General features: G+C 34.5%; 1 protein-coding gene across 2 annotated transcripts; it reads left to right on the top strand.

Annotated features, from left to right (window-relative positions):
* Nucleotides 1-18,941: 18,941 nt before the first annotated feature.
* LOC145141407 (uncharacterized) lies at nucleotides 18,942-21,099 on the top strand. Of its 2 annotated transcripts, XM_079074703.1 has the most exons (4): nucleotides 18,942-18,987; nucleotides 19,084-19,240; nucleotides 19,384-20,709; nucleotides 20,786-21,099. In XM_079074703.1, the coding sequence occupies exons 1-4, from the start codon at nucleotides 18,978-18,980 to the stop codon at nucleotides 20,967-20,969; spliced, it is 1,677 nt and encodes a 558-aa protein (XP_078930829.1). In that variant the 5' UTR covers nucleotides 18,942-18,977; the 3' UTR covers nucleotides 20,970-21,099. The 2 variants fall into 2 exon arrangements, with proteins under 2 accessions (XP_078930829.1, XP_078930830.1); XM_079074704.1 differs by lacking the exon at nucleotides 18,942-18,987 and having other exon boundaries at nucleotides 19,052-19,288.
* The last annotated feature ends 1,146 nt before the right edge of the window (nucleotides 21,100-22,245 follow it).

Genomic DNA, 22,245 nt, shown 5'->3' with positions numbered 1-22,245 from the left:
GTTTTTGGAAACTAAAAGGGTATTAATTATTAAAGATTAAATATTGAAAATACTAAATGAATTTTTTTAAAATTTTGTAGTTAAATAATCCATTCTCATTATCATGAATTGTCATTTTCTTTAATGACTTAATGAAACAATAACGTTCAATAGATACAACTTCAATAAATGGGTTCATGTCTTAAGAGACAATCTCGTAAGAGATATGAAATTGTATACACTTAAAGGTCTTGGTCCTAAACTATTTGCTTTGAGCAATGAACCTGAACATGATACCTAGTTAAGGCTTCACCGTGATGCTTAAGATGTTTCTAAAATCAAGCTAGGAATAGTTATTCATGACTTCTAGGAAGTCTTGGATAATTTAAACATGTATATCTGATGATATAACAGGTCAAGCAATATTCCAATTAATACAGTGATTTATTAGTTAAAGCTAGTTTAAACATTAGAATAATGCAAGGCTAAAAGAATCACCTTGTGTGATCCAGGAGGCCCATGTTTTATGGACTAAACACCTTTAAGCCCAAGAAATCTACTAAAGCCCACATAGATGGATCTTGTTTCTTTTGTGAAGAAACTGGATACTGGGAGAGGATTTACTCCTCTTATTTGGAAAAAAAGTCTGGAAGAGACTAGTACTTCTTGTATCTACTAGATAGAACTCATAATTTTTCATATAACAATTAGGTACTTGGTACTTAAATGTTAATCTAATATTTGTTAATGGCTTGCATATATTTACTGAAGAGTACCAGCTGAGCACAATCAAGTTGAAACTACACTCTCGGAGTTTAGTTTATTATTTATGCTTAGAACATAAATTACTTGTAATGTAAAACAATATTTGTTTTGGAACAATATATGTTTGAATTTTAGCATGTCTAAATTTATGTCTCAGTTATTTTATTCAAATGTTTGATAATTTACATAATCGTTTTTCATAACGATAATATTCATATTCTGAAATGATTAACTTCTATTTATGAGACTAGATCTCTTAATAGAATTGTGAAGTAAATATCAACATTTCGTAAATAAAATTAAGTTCTATATGAAAGCACTTTTGATTTAAACTTGTTTTAAATCAAACTCATCTTTGACATTGTTATCCTTATTATATAAATGACATTTATATATTCCAACTTTAAGAAAGGGATCTTTGAAGGCAAATAATGTAGTTTATTTGACATATGTGAACCTTATTTATATGTAAAGGATTCCTAATGATATTTTCACTAAGGTGTAGAGAAAATAATTAAGGAACTATACACTTTGGTATAAGACTTCCTTTCTAATGAATGTCTGAGATTAAGCACAAGATACCAAAACAACTTTATCAACAACTATAGTAGTTTTAATTATATTTTATGTGGTAAAACATAATTGTGAAATCTTGTTGAAGATTTCAAAAGTTGAGATACAAAACAGTAAGAACCATCTAAGGCCTTAATGATAATAAAGGATGAATTAAATCTTACTCGGTATGATTTACTATCTAATCGGTAGAAATATCCTCCTTTAATATTTTCGGGATAATACTTCAATCACTATTAATTGTATCTTGAATACAAATACCAACTAATAAGTGGATTAAACATTTTATAAGATTAAGTATGGAGAGGCTCCATCCATATCTTATTAAATGTTTTATGGATTTGAAGCCGATGTTGGACTAAAGCTTCTAAACCCAAAATATACTAAACACATATTTGTATAATACTCTAAATGTGGCTTAGATTATTATATGCAAACCCACCAACAATAAGTCCTCTTATTCTTGTGAAGGCTAAGTTAGTAGAAAGCAAGCTTCTAATGACAAAGCAAGTGGAAGGTACATGGAACTTGAAGCAACTCAAGAACCATAACCTTATGTAGTAATAGTTGGCACTAGTTTTTAACTAGGATTGTTAAAATTGAATAATAGTTATTCACAAACATAAATTGTTCGCATTAATGGTAGAATTCATCTATGACTTGAGAAATGTGGAATCTCTCATTGATGATATTTTGTTGATGGTTTCCGGAAAATCCATCAAATACCAAGATGCTATGTCAGATCTCGAATCTGATAAATGACTTAGAGTCATGAACATGAGATGTAATCCATGTATGATAATCAAGAATGGGCTTGATTAAAATTTGTCCCTATAGCAAGGCTAGAAGGAGTAAATAATTCTTCTCGAAAGAATAAATTACATGGATAACCATACACATTTAAAGCAAGACTTGTAGTAAAAGGATTTTCGCATACTCATGTCATTGAATATGGTCCTCATCATAGTCATGACATTGACTGTGATCAAACCTTTTTCACAAGTAGATATGATTAGATATTGCCAATATATGTATAAGGACATGAAACTTTTAACAATGTTAAAAGCCTCAAAAGTAAATAGCTCATAAGCTTGAACTAAATGAAATGATTTATATTCTATTTGCTTGGCAAATGAATTCTTCATTCATACCATATTATAAATAGGACATAGTATTTGATCATGCTGTAAGCATGTCATAGGATACTAATTGAATACATGGTTAAGTCACTGGATGACTAAGAGAGCATTCTAAGAGTACTTTAGAAGAACTAAGAGAATGCATATGAGACAATCAGTTTAGAAAGGATCTTTATGGAAAGAGCTACACAAGATGTTAATTTCTGAACAGATATATAAATATTTATGAATTATAATTGGATTTTGACTTCATTATGGAATGAAGGGTAAGTCTTGTTGGAATGAGGTCAAAGTAAAACATAATGACACAATCTACTACAAAATAAGAATACACTACTTTAGAAGTTGAATTCAAATATAATTAGATAAATGGGATCATTGAAAAACTATGTTGATTTCTACCATTCAAGGATCACATAGAAATCTTTCTGACTTCAAGAGTATACTTAATCAAGCTAAGAGACTCTATGTCACGAAAGAACACCAATCATATTCTCCAAGATATTTAACTATACTTAGAGTAAAGTTAAGTATGGAGATGATAGTATTCACATAATTCACACATATCAAATTTTGTCAGGTCCATTGATAAAGTCATTCTTTTGAGCTAAGTATGAATGGTCACACTTCAGCTGTTAGACTTTATTATTCTAGAAATGAGTTTTTGATTTGGACTTAGTATTTGGATATTGGAACATTATAACAACAACTATTATATAATGTTATGATATATTGGGATATAGTCACCACATTAATACTTGTTGTGTTCTATATTAACATGTTTAATCCATGAATAATGTTATTATTCTAAAGTTCATAGTCGGTTATAATTGTGGGAGCAATTATGAAGTAAGACTAATATGAATTGGATTGGTTGACTCTCACTAGATGAAAGTAGGCAAGTAGTTGTAACCAAGTTTCATAGATACTTGTCAGAGAACTAGTATTGAACTGACCCGCATCAAGATCATCTCATGGATCGCTATCGTGAATGATACTTGATTAAAAGGTACTATCTTTGTATCCTTAACACCTGAGATACATAGTGGGACTTAACTGTAGGGAGTACTATGCTTTGAAATTGTCAAATATTGTTCCTTAACTGGGCAGTTATAAAAGCCTATTTCAGGTATGGTGTGAACTACACAAGAGGCTTATGTAGTCAAGATGGGATTTTTTTCCTCTTATGTGTTGAGAGTTAGACATCTAAGGCGCCTTACCAAAAGTTGAACAACCAATGAGATTGATTGCGATTTGTATCTCATGTTCAACATGATGTCTGTAGCAAAGGGATAACTGATAAACATACCTTATACACCAATTGTAGCTTTGAGCTTTTTGGGAATTGGGTGTTGATAGAATGGCACAAACAGTCGTATGGTCTTAGGGACAGTGAAATGTTGCTAGACGTTCACCACTGTCTACATCAGTCTAATATGAGTCTTGCGCAAGTGGGAGATTGAAAGATCTAGTATGCTCAAGAGTCATATTAAAGTGATATTGCTAAATAACATATGATACTAATGGGTCACACTAACAACAACTTGATACAATTGATTATTTATTAGAAATTGATTTTAATAAATATTCAATAAAACTCTTATAATTAAATTGGAAATTATTTATTTCATGGAAATAATAATTTTCATTAGCAAGTAACATAATATATCATATGGTATGATTTATTAAGTCATGTACAAACTTTTGGACTAGTTGAATCCTTTTGTCTTTTTCCTAAAAGACAAGGTTTATATTTTATAAAAGAGTTTATAAAAGTTTGACTTTCTTTCTTCTTTTTATGTATAATTTCGAGATTTGCATGAAAGGAAGAGAAGTACGGCTTTTCCATTAGTTTATTAAAAAGAAATCATGCTTTAGAAGCATGCTTGGACATGATTATGACAAGGGGACATTTTTGTCTAAAGTGGAAATACCTAATGGGTAAAGACTTCACTTTAAGACACTATATAATGAGGCTTGCATTCTTGAATGCTTTGCCCCATTCTTCTTGCTTATGGCCGAGAGCATTCTTCCCTCTCCTGATCTCTTCTCTTGCTTTGAACACTTGAAGATTTGATGCTTGCATTTTTCTCTCTTTGAACCATACTTGGGTTTGGTTCAAAAACTTAAGATTTTTATACAAAGAACTAGCATTCTACATCAAGTTGAGTCATTGTTGGTGTCTCAAAGGTTCCACATTCTTCATCAACTTCCAAGCCTCCCAAGAGGACCCAAAGAACTACAAAGGTTGTTATTTCTTCACCTCTTCTTTTGTTGGTGTTTTAATCTTTCTATAACTTGCAAGAAGATCCTTGGTGGGTATAAAATGTTTATGTTATTTCAAAAATTAAAGTCTTCTGTTGCCATATTTTTCTAGTTTATGAAACTATTTTTGATCTAAAACCCACCAGATTCGGTCTATGATGGCTGAACAGAAGGAAGAAATGAGGCAACTGTTGCTGAACAACATGGATGAACCTTCGATGCCTGTTGAACAACCAGAACTGAATAACGGACAGTCAGAGGAAGGGAATTACAGTCGCACTGTCAGTCAAGTTGAACCCCCAGTGGCAAGAAGGAATAACCCAGAGAGGGGAATCGGTAGAGATGGACGTATGTATAAGAACTTCTTGGGTGCCAAACCACCAAGTCTTTCCGGAAGCCCAAAGCCAGTAGAGATTATGGACTGGATCTCCGAAATGGAGATGGTATTTGAAAGCTGCAACTGTAGCGACGAGCAGAAAACCGTCTTTGTAGTCAGACAACTGAAGACCGGAGTTTTAAGCTGGTGGAAGTTATTAGCAGATACGATGCCACAAGGAGAAGCTCTGAAGATGTATTGGGAAGCGTTCATGGAGCATTTGATAATGCAGTACTGCTCTGAAATAGATCTGATAGATCTAAATAATGAGTTCCAGAACTTGAATAAGGGGAGAATGACCATTGACGACTATGTTACTGCATTCAAAGAGAAAATGAAGTTATTTCCATACCCGGTGCCGACTGAACTCGCCAAGATAGAGAAATTTGCTAACGGATTGCCATCAGACTTTGGCCCAACAGTCAAAATGGCAAGCACATTGAAGGTAGCTGTTAGACCAACCAAGAATGTGTTGGATTGGGTGTCTAAGCCCATAACTATAATTGGTATGTACTTGACCCGATAGTAGCATGGTCCATTTCGGGTTGCATATCACCAGGACAATTTGATAGGATGGACTTTTGAGAAGAGGTTATTTATGAATTATTAATATATTATAAGTTCAAATATATTAATATGAAATCATTTGATTTAATTAGTATTGATCAAGAATTAATTTGGAATTAATTTAGTGATCAAAAGAGACTAATTAAATTAATGGGGACTAATTGTGTAAATTAGTTATATATATATATATATATATATATATATATATATATATGGTTTGGGCTTATGATACATGATGGACTAAGTTTATAGAAGAATCCATAAAGAGTTAGCCCACTTGATTCATGGATCATGGATAATAAGCCCAAGGGTATGTATTAGGGTTTACCATGACCTTTAGAATCCTACAACTATATATATGATGTCCCATGACCTAAAATCGGCCACTAGATGTTCTAAGAGTTCATAGAGCCGATTTTTAGTGCAAGCATACTCCCTCTCAAGGTCTCTTTTGTCCTAGGTGTGTTGTGAACCGTTTGAGGCATCACACTTGGGGTGCTAAGTTCTTAAAGGCCAAAACTACAAGCTACAACAAAGAGGTAATTCTATAACTCACTTTTATGTTGATTATGTCAATTGTATGCTAGTTGTAGACTTTATGCTTTGGAAACAATATTGCATGTATAATTAGAGAAAACATAGATCCAAAGTATTTAGGGTTGTATGTGCACCATAGGATGTTGTAGTATACATAAAACCCATCAGTGGTATCAGAGCTTAGGGCAGTTTTCTGTTATATTGTTGCATTGTGTTATTTTCAAAGCTAGAAAATCTGCCAATTTCGTTTCTACATGCCCACCACGACGTGGCAATAATTACCACGAGGTGGTAAAGCATCTGATGGCAGATTTCGGTTTTCTTGGCATAATTTGGATTTGGATAATTAACTATGGATTGTTTTCTTGATAAAAATTCGTTTTTTTATGTTATGAAAATAATTAGCCTCGTCCAAATATAAGATACTCGTCAAAATTTCAAGTTTAGTGTTAGTTTATATGATAAGATAATTTATTTGCAAATTGTTGACTTGGTATTATCTTTCCTTATGAGTTAGAATAGATCAATGATAAATTATATGGTAATTTTATTAGTATAAAATATTGATCTAAATGTTTTTAAATAATTCCATAACTTGTCCTCAAGTTATGGAAAATGAAAAGTCTCTTTCATAAAATGCATTAAACTTATAAGTTATGGAAAACCAAAAGTTTTCAAGAGTTACAAAAACTTTCCCTCAAGTTTTGGTATTTGAAAAGTCTCAAATTAAGAAACTCTTGTAATTAAAAGGTGTAACTTTTGGGTTCATAAATTAAAAAATTAATTAAATAGTTTTTAATTTTGAATTTTTTATTTAGAACCTTGATGTCTTAAATAGTTCAATTACACCTTATGGACTTTATTAAATTAATTAAAGTGTTTAATTAAAAGAGATTAATAATTCCATAATGACATGGTTTAAGTTTAATTAAATTAAGATTATAATTTATTAATAGATTAAACCATCTAGTATTTTAAAAGTTTAAAATACACCCTTATACTATTATAATATTAAAAGTTTAATAATTATATATATGTATAAGACAGGTCAGTCTTACCGTTAGTAGGCCTCATTCACGAAGTCGGTATATAAGGGGGTATAAGGTTACTAGTGGATGGTCGTTAGCCGAACGGGTAGGATAGGACATAAATTCTCATTAAAAGTATAATGAAAATACCAAGTAACTAAACACTTATAAATTCCCAATCTTGGTTACTTAGGAAAAATGTGAATTTGGTGCTAACCCATGAAATTGCACTTTGCACCTTGCCAAGTCGTTAGTGGAGCGTGTGTGGTTAACCGGCACACTAACTTGGACTAACAAGGGTGGCAAAGGGTAGCTTGATGTTTGTCATAGATCAATGGAGCGTGTGTGGTTAACCGGCACATTGATTAGGTGATAAATGACATCAAGAGTACCAAGCTAATTTGCATAGTTGTTCACACCTTGTTTGTGATCCTCGATATCCCAGTCACAAAATTGAAGGGCATAATCGAGATTAAACATGCCATTGAAAAGTTCAATGAATCTCAAAAGATATATGAATTTCAATTCATTTAAAACCTAAAATTCATTTTCGTTTTTCATGGTGGAAATTGGTAAATCGTCATTTACCTACCTTCAAATATTTTGCAATTGGATTACGGCATCCCTCTTCCGAGTTGTAAAATATTGTGTTGGGTCCTAGCGTTAATATTTCATTTGGGTGTTATATTAAGGACTTAAATCAACTAACTTGAATTTCTCCCTTATAGATATCTAGTTCTGACAACTATGGTCTTCCTCATCCTTTTGGAAAAAGTTTTCTTTATAAAGATGATATTACACAAGACGATCAAGGTGAAAGATTAATCCCTTCTTCGTGTTGTAGTGGAACTTCACTTCCTCCACCTCCTCCAATAATTCTCCCTGACCCACAAGTTCAAAGACTTGAAAAGTTCAAGGTCACTCAAGCCCTATTGGCTAGCAAACACCAAGATGAAAGGTCTGTGTGTGCACATATCTTAGAGATGAAGTCACACATTGACAGGCTGGGAATGTTGGGTGTCGTTGTTTCAAGGAAGTTGGCTGTTGACTTGGTTCTTCAATCACTTCCTAAGTCATATAGTAGGTTCTTTAAGGACTACTATATGACAGATCACGACATGACCCTTATCGATCTTTCCCATTTGCTTGTTGCTGTTGAATCAGCAATGTTTTGGCACACTGGTAAAGCAAATTTGATTGGAAGATCTACTTCCCAAACTTTCATGGACATTGACAATGAAAACATTGGAAGTCCAGAAAAGTCTTCTTTTCCCAATGGAAAGGGATCGGCCATAGTCAGCCCCGTTGACCAAATGGTAAAGCGAAAGGCTAAGTCTGAGATAGTCCTATGTACCATTCCCAAAGAGTCCATATGTTTCTATTGCCAAGAAAAAGGGCATTGGTTGCGAAGCTGCGATATTTACCTAAAAGATCGCAAGGATGGTAAAGTCAAAAAGTTTGACTCTGCTTCAGGTAAGTCCATTATCTAACTCTATTAAGTTCCTATTTAGAGATTCTTAATACATGATGTAATGTAATTACATTTTGATGTTTTGTAGGATCGGAGAAATGAAAGGAAGCTTAAAGGAAGAGTAAGCTAATTCTGGTCGTGAAGAGATGGATTTCGATCGCATGGTTCGATGATCGGAATTTTGAGCTGCTGCTTAAGAGTTATGATAGATTGCTTAGGAATAGAAAACAACATGGTGTTCATATGTATTTGCACTGTAAGGACAAGTTTTCCGCAAGTTTACAAATAAAAGAAAAAATTTGGTTTTATTTTATTTTAAGTTTCCTTACAATGGCATTTGTGAAAATTGTTGGTTATATGTTTCCACTGATAGCAATATTGGAAAATGGATTTGATTCTTTCATTTGTGGTAGTGTCAAGATTTACCAAATAAGGAAAGATTCTCATCACCCAAATTTCAGTTGGATAGAAACTTGGAATCATGCAACTTGTATTGTGTGATGAATGAGAACTTCATCTTTGGGAAATTAAGACTAATTCCTTGTTCACATGTATTTGTGAGTCAAGTGAAGGACTAGGGGACCGGGTACACTTGGTTGTGCGCTGGTCAGGTCCACCACCAAGAACGATAAGACTATTCGTTATGATTTACTAAAGTTTAGTAAATATGGTTATGCTTACAAGATTAAGTGTAATTCTGATTCATTGAAAAGGTTTCAATGTATGGCAGAACGAATAAGAAGAATCAAATTAGGCAGAAAGATAAAGTTTCTCCAATCTGAGAAGAAGGGTGAGTACTTGAGTATCGTGTTTTATGATTATCTTAGTGATTATGAAACCATATCACAATTGATCCTCTAAGGACATCTTAGTGCATTTGAATGGCTAAGAAGAGGAATCGTGAATTGTTGAAATGGTTAAGTCAAAAGGTGAATCATACTTCTAAAATCAAATCTTAGAGTCACACTCCAAGACTGAGCCTTGAGTGACATAATCATAAGAAAGGTTTATAACACTTATCAAATGTAGAGTAAAATTCTTTCTACTCTTGTACATTTGAAATTGGTAAGTTATGACATTTTGGATAAAACAAAGACCAACTAAGACCAATTGTGTGAAGTGTTTGTCTTGATAAGAAACCGCACTAACTCTTGAATATTTGTTTGTCAAGTAATGTTCCTTGACAAAGGGAATCTTATATGTCAAGAGGTCAGTGGGAGTCTTAAAGATCTTGAAAAGTTTCAAGAACTGATCAAGACTAACCCTATTGTTAATCACTAGCCCACGACTTGAGGTTTTTAACCTATCGTGTTGACATATTCTTGTTTCTGTGCCCATTCCAGTTAAAGTTGACTATGCGTGTGAATTCTATGAGTGCTCAATTGTTTGCATAACAACTTGGAAGCAATGGTAGGCCCTTGAGCTGCCAGGTGGCAAGAAATTAAGATTGAACAAGTTCAGTCCATATGAGTTTGGATTTGTCACTAACCTTGTCTTGTGATTATGGTTATGAAGAATTCACATGGATAGGAACACATACACCATAAAAATCTAAGTGTCATAAGGTTTCTCTCCAATCCATGAAAATGATTGTGAGGAAACGCTTTCACTAAGTAGATTTTAAATAGTTAGCAATTGTGATATTTGGATTCTCAAATTCGATTATGATTAAGGCATCCCCCTTCATAGTTCGAATTGTGAGAAATGGCAAAGGTCTAAACATTTGAGACTTATTGCTATAAGTTCTAAAATTACTAAGACAGACATGTGAGCTATCTAAGGAAAGGTGTATGAGTTTGAGAAGCTTAGATAAAGTCTTATCGAAGCATCTCGTATCAGAAATCTGAACTTTGGTAAGAAAGTCAATAAGTATTGATTTCTAGAAGTCCAGCTGATTTCTGAGTACATGTCAAATCTAGTGGGAGCATAAGTGTTATGCTAATAATAATGTAATTATTATGCTAGTGGGAGCACAATTATTACGTTCAGAGTTGCGAGTTATCAATGTTAATTATAGAAAACAAAAGTTTCAATTTGCAAAGATGCAGGGTTTGAAAAAGTTGTTTTGCTACAATTAAGGGAGAGGAATTCATACTTCATTTTGAATCTAAAAGCTTAGATTGAGATTTTAATCGAATTTAGTCATGGACGTATGTGAATGTTATGTTGTAAATGATTGAACACAAGGAAATTCTATATGTGGAAATATTATAGCGAGAGACTGGTAAAATATCATGTCTTTATGTAAACCATTATGAATCGTATTCCATATGCTTCAGATATAGGATCGATTACATATGCTATAATATTAATTTGTTCTAATTTTCCAAATGCCTAGGGCACTAAGAGGGAAAAGGGACTAGAATGAGATATGACTAAAATGGTTAAGCAATTTTCGAGGACAATCTGAGGTTTACCAAAGATTGGTTGCTTATGGACAGTTGGAAGTATATTCTGAATTTTGGAAGGACCATATTGACATACTCTGAGAAGAGGTAACTCTTGTTCAGAAGTGATAGTCAAAATGGGAATATGGAAATATTTCCATAAGTGGAAGTTATTCTTTAAATCTGTGTAAGATTAGAAAACTTAATGCAAGAAGGATGTTCAAAGGAATGTACTTTGAATATGAGACTTCTTTTCCATGGAATTGCTCTCCATTGGAATACTTTGAAATGTCTGTTGCCAAGTCTCTGTGACTGTGTGCATAGTCATTACAAGAGGATCATTGCATATAAGTTTAGAATCTAACAGATTACAGTAAATGGCAAGAATTTGGTATTCTTACATTTACGATAAGGATTTGGAATTGTGAAATGAGTGTCATTGAAATGCTTTCAATTGATCTATTTCACAAAGAAAGGACCATAGACAAACATAGTGTGAATGCTTGGAGCATGGCATAACTGTTGCTTTAATTCAAGTATTAAGTTGATTAATCGAAACATTATACAATGAATAATGCGTAATCAATATGGTGATTAAATAAAAGGTGTTTTATTTATATTCATAAGTTCTGAGACCATATTGGATTCAATTATTCTTGTGTTTCACTTTGCATGTTTTGACTTCCCGAATAACTAGGTTATTCAAACCATCCACAGTCGATCATACTTTGGAAGTAGGTATTGAGGCAAGTCTGTCATGAATCTGACTGTAGATTGTCTAGGTGTTTTAGACATAGCACAAGTTTGCTGCAGTGTTCATGAGTACTCCTGTAATAAGATTTGAGTATTGGGTTAAACCCACGCTCATCTGAATCACTTTATGGATTTTATCACGAGTGATTGTGAGACGGTAATATCTTATGTTCTTGAAACCAAGACATGTAAGTTGTAATTTACAAGTCGGTTGCACATTGACATATGTAAACGCACCAGTAACTTGGTGTTATAAAACATATTGTTGTGTGTGATTTGATGAGTAAGTATAAGCAAGCATTTGAGTCGAAGTTTATCCATTCCTTTTACCCTTGGAGGGATAAAAGCGATATATGTGGGCCCCTCGATGATTTAGTGATGACACCCGAAGCGTTTGGCTAAGCCTGGACTGATTTGATTTGTTCAATTAGTCAGTTGTCATAAATAGGAAATCGGGAAACAACAGATGGACAAAGAGAATGATTATAATCCATGTCTCAGTCTATATGATATCTTGTAGAATGGAGGAATATATGATCCCTTATCTAATGGACGCGTCATTGACTAGGTCAGAGTTCGACAACGGATTTTAAGAGCTACGATTGCTAGTCGGGATTTTGGAGTCATACTTGCAATAATAGTTATTAGACTTATCCAAGTGGGAGACTGTTGAATTAGGTGTCTAAGCCCATAACTATAATTGGTATGTACTTGACCCGAGAGTGGCATGGTCCATTTCGGGTTGCATATCACCAGGACAATTTGATAGGATGGACTTTTGAGAAGAGTTTATTTATGATTTATTAATATATTATAATTTCTAATATATTAATATGAAATCATATGATTTAATTAGTATTGATCAATAATTAATTTGGAATTAATTTAGTGATCAAAAGAGACTAATTAAATTAATGGGGACTAATTGTGTAAATTAGTTATATATATATGGTTTGGGCTTATGATACATGATGGACTAAGTTTATAGAAGAATACATAAAGAGTTAGCCCACTTGATTCATGGGTCATGGATAATAAGCCCAAGGGTATGAATTAGGGTTTACCATGACCTTTAGAATCCTACAACTATATATATGATGTCCCATGACCTAAAATCGACCACTAGATGTTCTAAGAGTTCATAGAGCCTATTTATAGTGCAAGAATACTCCCTCTCAAGTTCTCCTTTGTCCTAGGTGTGTTGTGAACCGTTTTAGGCATCACACTTGGGGTGCTAAGTTCTTAAAGGCCAAAACTACAAGCTACAACAAAGAGGTAATTCTATAACTCATTTTTATGTTGATTATGTCAATTGTATGCTAGTTGTAGACTTTATGCCTTGGAAACAATATTGCATGTATAATTAGAGAAAACATAGTTCCAAAGCATTTAGGGTTGTATGTACACCATAGGATGTTGTAGTATACATAAAACCCATCAGAATGTTGAGACCCAAGTAAGAGAAAGGGGTATGGAGAGAACTAAAGTTGGTGAGAAAAGGAAGTCTGATGGATCCTCAAGGTCCAACGAGAAGAGAAAATTCTCGAAGTCTGGTTCGAAGAAGTTTGAAGGAGGAGGAGGTGAAGTAAGATGGTGCGATAAGTGCAAGAAGAAACACTCAGGAAAATGTGGCGAGAAGGTGACATGTTTCAAGTGTGGGAAGTCTGGGCATTACGACAATGAGTGTACATTCAACCAAATGGTGTGTTACGGATTTAATGAAGAAGAGCACTTCAAGCTGCCCAAAGAGGGAAGGAGCTACAAAGAAAAATGCATCGCCAAAGCCGAAGGTAAAAGCATTCCATATGATCCTTGACAAAGCATATGACAATGCAAGTAATCGGGAATGAGGACTGATACCCGAAGATCAAGTTATGAAGTAGCCATGCGGATAGTATCAGGAGGTGTAGCCTATTAGAGGCATAGTATAGGTTGAAGTTTAACATTTATGTAATCATTTCAAGAAGTAATATAAGCCTTGGTTTTGTTATTTGGTGCGTTAAGTTGTTATGTGATTTTATTGCATGGTGACTTGGAAAACTATGAGACAATACTTGGGACGAGTATGAGTAGGTGTGAATGGTAGTAGAGGCATATACTACCGGAAGCACAGGACTCACACTTGGATCAGGGAAGGTCGCAAGGTTACCAAGAAGCTAGTAATTGATTTCGTTTTGTTCATGTCTATCGTTACCATCATTTCGGTGATGACTAAGAAGATGATTGTTATTCCGACCCTAGTGGTCATATCAAATTGAGTCTGACTAAGATGAGTATGTTACGTGGTTCAGAGAACCAAGTTAGATGTAGCATCTGACTTAAGCCATAAGATTGAAGTGAAAGATAACTGAAATAATGAATAAAGGTTGTCACAACGATTGTGGAAAGCATCAAGAAAGCTCAGGAGGAAGCTTTAGAGAAGAATGGACGAAAGGAAGAACGTTTGGGCAAAATGTTGGTGTTCGGTACGAATAATCAAGGATTGAAGGTATTCCAAGATGGGCGAAGTAAGAAATCTTCTGATGGAAGAAGCTCACAAGACAATGTACTCGATTCATTCTGGCAGCACTAAGATGTATAGGGATCTGAAACCCTACTACCGGTGGCCGATGATGAAGCTCGATGTTGCAAAGTATGTGGCTGAGTGTGTAACATGTGCAAGAGTTAAGGCACGGCATCAGAAACCATATGGGAGTTTAGAACCTTTACCTGTACCCATGGGTAAATGGGAAGACATCACCATGGATTTTGTGACTAAACTGCCCAGGACGAAGAACGGTCACGACATGCTTTGGGTGGTCGTAGATCGGTCCACCAAGAGTGAACACTTCATAGCAGCCAATGAGAGATGGTCTATGGATAAGCTTGCAAATGCTTACGTGAAGTAAGTTGCGAGACTTCACGGTGTACCTTTAACGATTGTATCAGATCGTGATAGTCGTTTCACATCAAGGTTTTGGAGGAGTGTACAAGAGGAAATGGGTACGAAGTTGTGTTTAAGTACAGCTTACCATCCGTAGACTGATGATCAGAGCGAAAGAATGATTCAAACACTGGAAGATAAGCTAAGAGCATGTACTCTGGAATTCCAAGGTAATTGGGATGAGCGCTTACCTTTGGTAAAGTTTTCCTACAACAATAGTTTCCACTCCAGCATCAAGATGGCATCCTATCAAGCTTTGTACGGACAGAAGTGTCGTACCCCATCTTGTTGACTTGAGGTTGGGGAAAAGCAGTTTATGGGCCCCGGGATAGTCCATCAGACTGCTGAAAAGCTGAAGGTGATTAGGGAAAGAATGTTAGCAGCTCAGGATCGTCAAAAGAGCTATGCTGACAAGAAGAGACGACCGATGAAATTCGAAGTAGGAGATTCGGTTTTGCTTAAAGTCTCACCATAGAAGGGACTTATAAGGTTTATTGGACGGTTCAAAGTTCTTCAGAAGATTGGTAACCAAGCTTACAAGCTCGAATTACCAGAAGAACTGGATGGTATTCATAACACTTTCCATGAGTGTTATTTAAGGAAGTTCACGGGAGAAGTTCCCGACATAATTCCAATTTCAGAGTTAAGAATGAACGAGAATAAGAGGCTAATCGAAGAGCCCGAAGCAATTGTTGACCGTAAGACGAAGAAATTGTGACGCTAGATGGTCGACTTAGTGCTTGTGCGTTGGAGACATACGAATGGGCCGAACCTCACCTAAGAAATAGAGGGTGACATGATGAGTCGCTATCCACATTTGTTTGTTGATGCATGATTCCGTGACGAAATCATCCTAAGGGGGGGGGGGGAGAATTGTAACGCCCCTGTTTCTAGGCTAAGCATTAGTATGATAACGTAATAGTCAAGGTCAATCATTGTAACTCATTTTGAAATAATAAAGATGAATTACTCGAATATTATATGAATTATGTGCTTATATACTTGTCTATAAAGATATGATAAATTAAGAATGAAAATAAGCGTCAAAAATAAAATATTAGATAAACCCGATATCTATGAATAAAGTTTTAGTGGTCGTGACAAGGATTCCGGAGATATAAAGAACGCCAGAATCTAATTTATAACGAAGAAGTTATGACATGTCGAAGTTTCGCAACAAAACCGGCACGACACTGTGCGACGTAAAAAGTGAGTTTACGATACAGTGATTTTTATCCTTAGAAATCTAAACGAAAGTCGTCGCATACGTTAAACCGAGAGCATGCATAAAAAGAATGCCCAAATCTAACTTCGTATGAAGAAGTTATGATTTTTCAAAGTTTCGGCGTAGCAGTATGCAGCCCGGAGTTCGAATAGTAGATCGACCGACTTTTAGCCGACACAACCTAAATGAGAATCGAAGGTCTCGTTAATAGTAGCTCAACGGTAAAAAGACAGACGAAAACGGACGTCGGATGAAGAAGTTATGAATTTTGAACGGACTTTTCCTGTCCCGGCCTGTTGAAAATATAACTTTAAAAATAATATCAAAATTAGCCAACAAATCCTAAACGAAAGTTGTAGAGTATGTCTCTACCTACGCCTGGATATAAAGAACGTCAAAAACGGAGCTCGTATGCGAAAGTTACGAATTTTTGAAGTCGGAAATGGAATTTGTGAGGCTGTTGCGAGGGTACGCCTTGCGTAGAAGGTTACGCCTCGTGGACTCGCATCACTTGGTCTCGGATCGGCCATGTCTAACTAGCAGGCTTCCGACACGTCGCTTCGGAACGCCCAACGTATGCAGGTACGCCCTGCGTACCGAGGAATGCCCCACGTACCCGAAGATTACGCCCAACGTACCGAAGCTCCAGCGGCTATAAATAGGATGCGAGGCTGCCATGTTTTCTCACACATTCCACCATCTTTTTCTCTCTCTAAACCTCCCAAACACCCGCGAAGCCTAGGAAACCTCCTCATCACTAGAAGAAAGACCCGAAGTGCCCGAAGACTCCAAGAAAAAGAGTTTTTCGATTTAGAAACTTTGCCCCCGCAGAGCCCGATTTTCAAGCAAACCTTTCGGTTTCGTCAAAGGAAATCATATTTTTATGAAGCGAAGCGCTGTTCAAGTTGGAATCACCACCTTATCAAGTGAGTGCATAGTTACTTTCATCTTACACATAGATATGAAGTATTTTATATAAATTACGTGCTATGTGTGCATATTATCTGTTTATCTCGAGATCTATGTTGGAAGAGAGATTTAAACTTCTTTCTTCAGATCTGAACTGTATGTGTATTTTTCCTTTCAGATCTAAACTTTTTTCTTAAGATCTGAACCGTATATGTATTTTCTTTTCAGATCTAAACTTTTTCTTCAGATCTGAACCGTATATGTATTTTCTTTTCAGATCTAAACTTTTTTCTTCAGATCTGAACTGTATATGTATTTTATATCTACAAATATGTTGGGTAGAACATGGGTAGATAAATGATTAGGGATGAAAGATGATATAGATGAATATTGGTAGTTGCGCTACAACCTGTAGATGTTTTCGAACTACGATGTACTCTAAACATCCTAGCAACTGCGCAAAAGGATAATATCGACAGTTGCGCCTAATAGAGAACGTCATATTGTTATTTATATTTTTAAACCAAAACATTAACGTTTTATTTTTAACCAAAAACAACATATTGTTATTTTTAACCAATACAATAATATACTAATCGTCGCCCGCTACATTGTGTGATATTGCACCTAGTATAAATACGATAAAATTGAATGCAAAACGGAAATGCTATGAGGATAAGGGATATAAAGATAGTTTTAAAATGATGTGAGGATGAATGAAACTTACGATATGGTTGTATGCAAAAGGAATATAAGGTCCAGAAGAAGATGATGTAGAAGAACAGAGGAATGTTGTTGGATTTCTCAATATCCTCTGCAACCATATATTGGGGCTTTTAGTTATCTTAGATGCACTAAGAAACAATGAGAGACCCAACCTATGTACAACCCCACAACTACAATGTTGTATATGGTATATAATTTAGTGGTTATCGAAAGTGGGAAGTTGGGGGACAAGGTGATTATCGATTAGAGGAGGTGTGGAAGGGGTGATTTACCAAAAGTGGGATGCAGGGGGAGTGAATGGTTACCAACTATGAGAGGTGGGAATGGGTGGTTTTGATAGTTGGAGGTGGGGGGGGGGGGTAATCATAGGAGGTGAGGAAGAAGGAAAACATGGGTCCGTACAATGGAGATTGAAACAACAATTGGAAGTTATGGTATCTTTTCGAACCACTCATATAGTCTTATGTGTGGACTTCACACCAAATTTTTGCATTCTTTAAGAATGATCCAACTCTCGGTACATTTGAAACCTTTTCCTGGTGTCCACGACGGATTTCAAGTGCCTTAACCAAAATGGTTACATCGTTTTCACCCCTACGCCAATCTCACTTCAAGTTGTTAACAAAGCATTAGATTCCATAACTAGGGATGAGCAAAGGAAAACATGGGTTCGAAAAGAACCACTCTTATAGACGTTTATAGAAAAGACGAAGAAGATGGTTCGAAAAGAACTAAAAATTTTGAGACAAGTTACACAACTTTATCGGATGCCCGTTTTAGGTTTGACTTAAACCAAGACGAGGAGCTTGAACTCGAAGAGATAGTCCACCCGATAAGTAAAGATAAGGAAAAAAAATGAGAGGTTATTCGTCAAATGGATCGGGATCCGACAAAGTTGATGACATACACAAGGGGGTAAATAACTTCGAATTATAAAATTTGAATTTCGAAGCTCGTTTGCAATTCAAAAAAGAGAAATCGACCAAGAAAAAGAAGTGCAAGAAGAGAAGCAAAAATTGCACAGCAAAAACAAAAATCCATATGAAAATTCTATCACAAAACATCGACCATCTTTCAGAAGACAAACTCGTTATGATTTTAACGGCCATAGAAGACTTTATGATAAAATATTTTAAATAGACTTCATTTATATTATTTTTTATTTAATTCTGGTTTTTGTCAATGTAATATTTTTTATTATTGAATTAATGAAATATCTTTTATTATATTGAATATTTATAAAATTATTAAGTTATAATTATATTATATTATGTATTTAATTAAAAAAAATGAAAAAATATGAAAGAGGATGAGAGGTGGCGAAAGATGAAAGCTTACACCGTAAGCCTTACCGATGGTAGAAGGTGGGATAGGTGGTTAAGTTTTGTAGCTTTGATATGTTGTACATCAAGCTTAAGATATCGTAATTTTTGTTAATTGCTTGTATTTGCTTTGTATAGACTTTTTTAGAAACCGACGAAACCCCAAAACTCGCAGTTCCAGTTCAAATCAAGATACTCCGGTGGTCTTCAATTTCTGTCTATCACGTATCAACCACTTTAAGGAATTTTACTCTACTCAGATACTCTTTTGCGTGATTCATAGCATTATCGAAGGGTATGGTTTGTAATCTTCACGCTTTAAGTAACTAGGGTTTACTTCATTGTAAGTTCGACTCTGCGACTTTGATTTTTTCATTTTTTTTGCTGAATCTTTCTTGGCATTTATGCTTATTATGATTCTTGAACTTTTGGACCTAGGGTTTGTTGGAATGCTGTTATCGTTAACTCTGTTAACGAGATGAGCCATGTCGACAGTGTTGGAGTGATGAAAAAGATGGCTAGTGGAACAGATTTTGCTAAGGATATAGAGAACAATATAAAAAGATGTCTTGAATTGGAAGAAAAGAGCAAAATGGATGAAATCAAGTGTATGATGTTGGAACTGGAGGTTGAAGATTTAAAGGAAAGGAACAAGGAACTTGAAGAGCAAATCACAAGGATTCAGAAGGTCATGAACAATGATGAAAGGGGGAAAGATACTATAGTTGATCTTACAGGTGATGAAAACGAGAATGTCCAGTTGATGATTGAAAACAAAGTTTTGGAATGTGAGAAAATGAAAGCAGAAAGTGAACTTTCTTTTTGGAAAGAGAAGGCTAAACAGTTGATGTCACAAGTTTGTGAATTGGAGTCAAAGCTGAATGAAGATGGAATGCTTCATTTGAACAAAGATGATATGGTATCTACTCCCAAATGTACCAATGAAACGTTAGAGAGAGGGGCAAAACTGGAATATTGTAGCAAAGTTAGAAAGCGTTTACAATTTGAGGAAAACGGATGCTCCAACAAGAAACTTGCTCCATCTACACCAGGTTTTGCTCCATCCTCTTCTTCTGGTGTTATCTATATTAGTGATGAAGATGAAGATGTAAGTGATAATCAAATCCCAGAAGTTAAAAAGCTTTCTGATTCAACCTTGAAGACTACTCCTGAGTGCACTAATCTTGAACATAGTGATGAAATTGAAGATGATATGTTTGGATTTACAAGTGGTAAAAGGAAAAGATGTTCCAATATAGTTACAAGCGATGATGAAACCAGTGATGATGATGATAATGCTCCAATTTGCACACTCATAAAGAAAGATTATAAAGATGAAGATAAAGATGATATAAATAGGGTGCCTTTAAGGAGACTTAGAAAGTTAGATGACTTGAATAAAAGTGGGAATAGTTTAAGTGAGAATGAAGAAGATGATGAGAGTTTGGGTGGATTTATTGTTGAGAGTTCTGAATCTGAATCTGAATCTGAATCTGGAAGTGGTGATAGTGATACTGATGGATGTGATGAATCTGAAGATGGATTAAATGGATATAAATTAACTTTAGATAAAATTAGGAGAAAAAAGGATTTGAATATGAAATGGGAATTAGAGGGAGATATGTTAGCTGATTTTGGGAAGAATCCTGAATTGTGTATGAAGGCTGTGTGTGTTCTTTATAAACAACAAACAAAAGATGAGAAAGAATGTAAAGCAACAATATATCACAATGAACGAGGGTTTAGTCATCCTGATGCAAAGAGGTGATTTTTTTTTTTTTTAATTAAGATTGATAATCTATGAATATTAATTATGATTTGTAATTTATAATGTTTGTAGGGCTAGTAAGGTGGCTGAATTTTTGACTGAAAAAGACCCAAGTTGTGATTTGAAGAAAACTGTTGAAGAACTGAAAAGATATGACACAAAGGGGATTAAATATTGCAGGAGACTCGCAATTAAATATTCAAAGCAGTTGTTTGAGATTTACAAGAACAAAGAAGATCTGAATTTCATGCCTTAATGACAAAATAGGTGAATCTGTATTAGTTTTACTTGTTTATGTGGTTAATATTAGTGTATCTAGCAGTAAATATTTTGATAGATTATGTCGTTTTGTTTCTATTAATTACGTCATTGTGTTTTTTTAGTTTATTGCTTTATTGGGATGTTATACTTTGAGAAATGAAATCTATTGTAGTAATGGGCAACCTTATATTAATTTAAACTGAATAAAAAATGATACATGAACATTGAAGAAACAAACGTCAAGACAACAGAATAAGAAGCCATATTAGTTATTGTGAATTTGTAAAGTTAAAATAAATTAATAAGATATATATAATCCAAACCCGGTTTACGAAATATGAACCATGCAAATCTAATTATCAGTACTAGAAACTGAGAAATATGGTCAAAAATCTTGGAAAATAGTGGGTTTAATATTGAAAAATAAATAAGTAAAAAAAATATCAGAGACTGGTTTCGATCCAGTGACATGTGGGTTATGGGCCCACCACGCTTCCGCTGCGCCACTCTGATTTTTGTGTTCAGATATCGAAATTTTACTATCAAAAACATAAACCAAACGCATACCAGTTACCATTTTGAATATCAAATTGACTGGTATAGTGGTATTAAAATCAAACCCGATCAAATTGGACTAAAACCCTATTTCTGATTCGGTTCAAACCCAAATGTTACAATGTAGAAATTACAAGAATAAACCTTCTTCTTTAAAAATAACACTAATACAAATATAATAGGGATATTACTAATGTTTCGTGATTGATTTTCCATGTAGCCCTTGATTGATGTGAGTCGCTCAGGTAGTGTAACTTACATTTTTTTAATAGGGGTATTATATAAGAAAAATATTATTTTAATCTACTACTTTTTAAAAAAAAAATCTCTACAAGCATCTTTCGTTTCAACTAATTGTTATGTTATCTCTGATAAGTACCGAAAACACATCAACACACTATTGTGAAAAAAAAAGGAAAATGACTTATAAGCCTAACGAAGTTTCTAAACCGTTCAAAAAAACCCAATTATGTTTTGTCTGTTCACGAAAACCCAGCGAAATTAACATTTTGTCTAAAAAAGCCCAACTAACTTACACTTTTGTTCAATTCTCATTAAGGTCAACCGGCTAATTAAAGTCAACGAATGACATGGCTTATGACGTGGAATTAAATATCAGGAAAATGACTTGTAGGACCAACAAAATTTCAAAACCATTCAAAAAACTTCAATCATGTTTTGTTTGTTCAAAAAAACCCAAAATGGACTTAACATTT

The sequence above is a fragment of the Lactuca virosa genome, chromosome 9 (assembly GCF_052849685.1).
Source record: "Lactuca virosa cultivar CGN04683 chromosome 9, Lactuca_virosa_CGN04683_v6, whole genome shotgun sequence".
In the NCBI taxonomy this organism is placed as follows: domain Eukaryota; kingdom Viridiplantae; phylum Streptophyta; class Magnoliopsida; order Asterales; family Asteraceae; genus Lactuca; species Lactuca virosa.
This window is presented reverse-complemented; position numbering and strand designations above follow the sequence as displayed.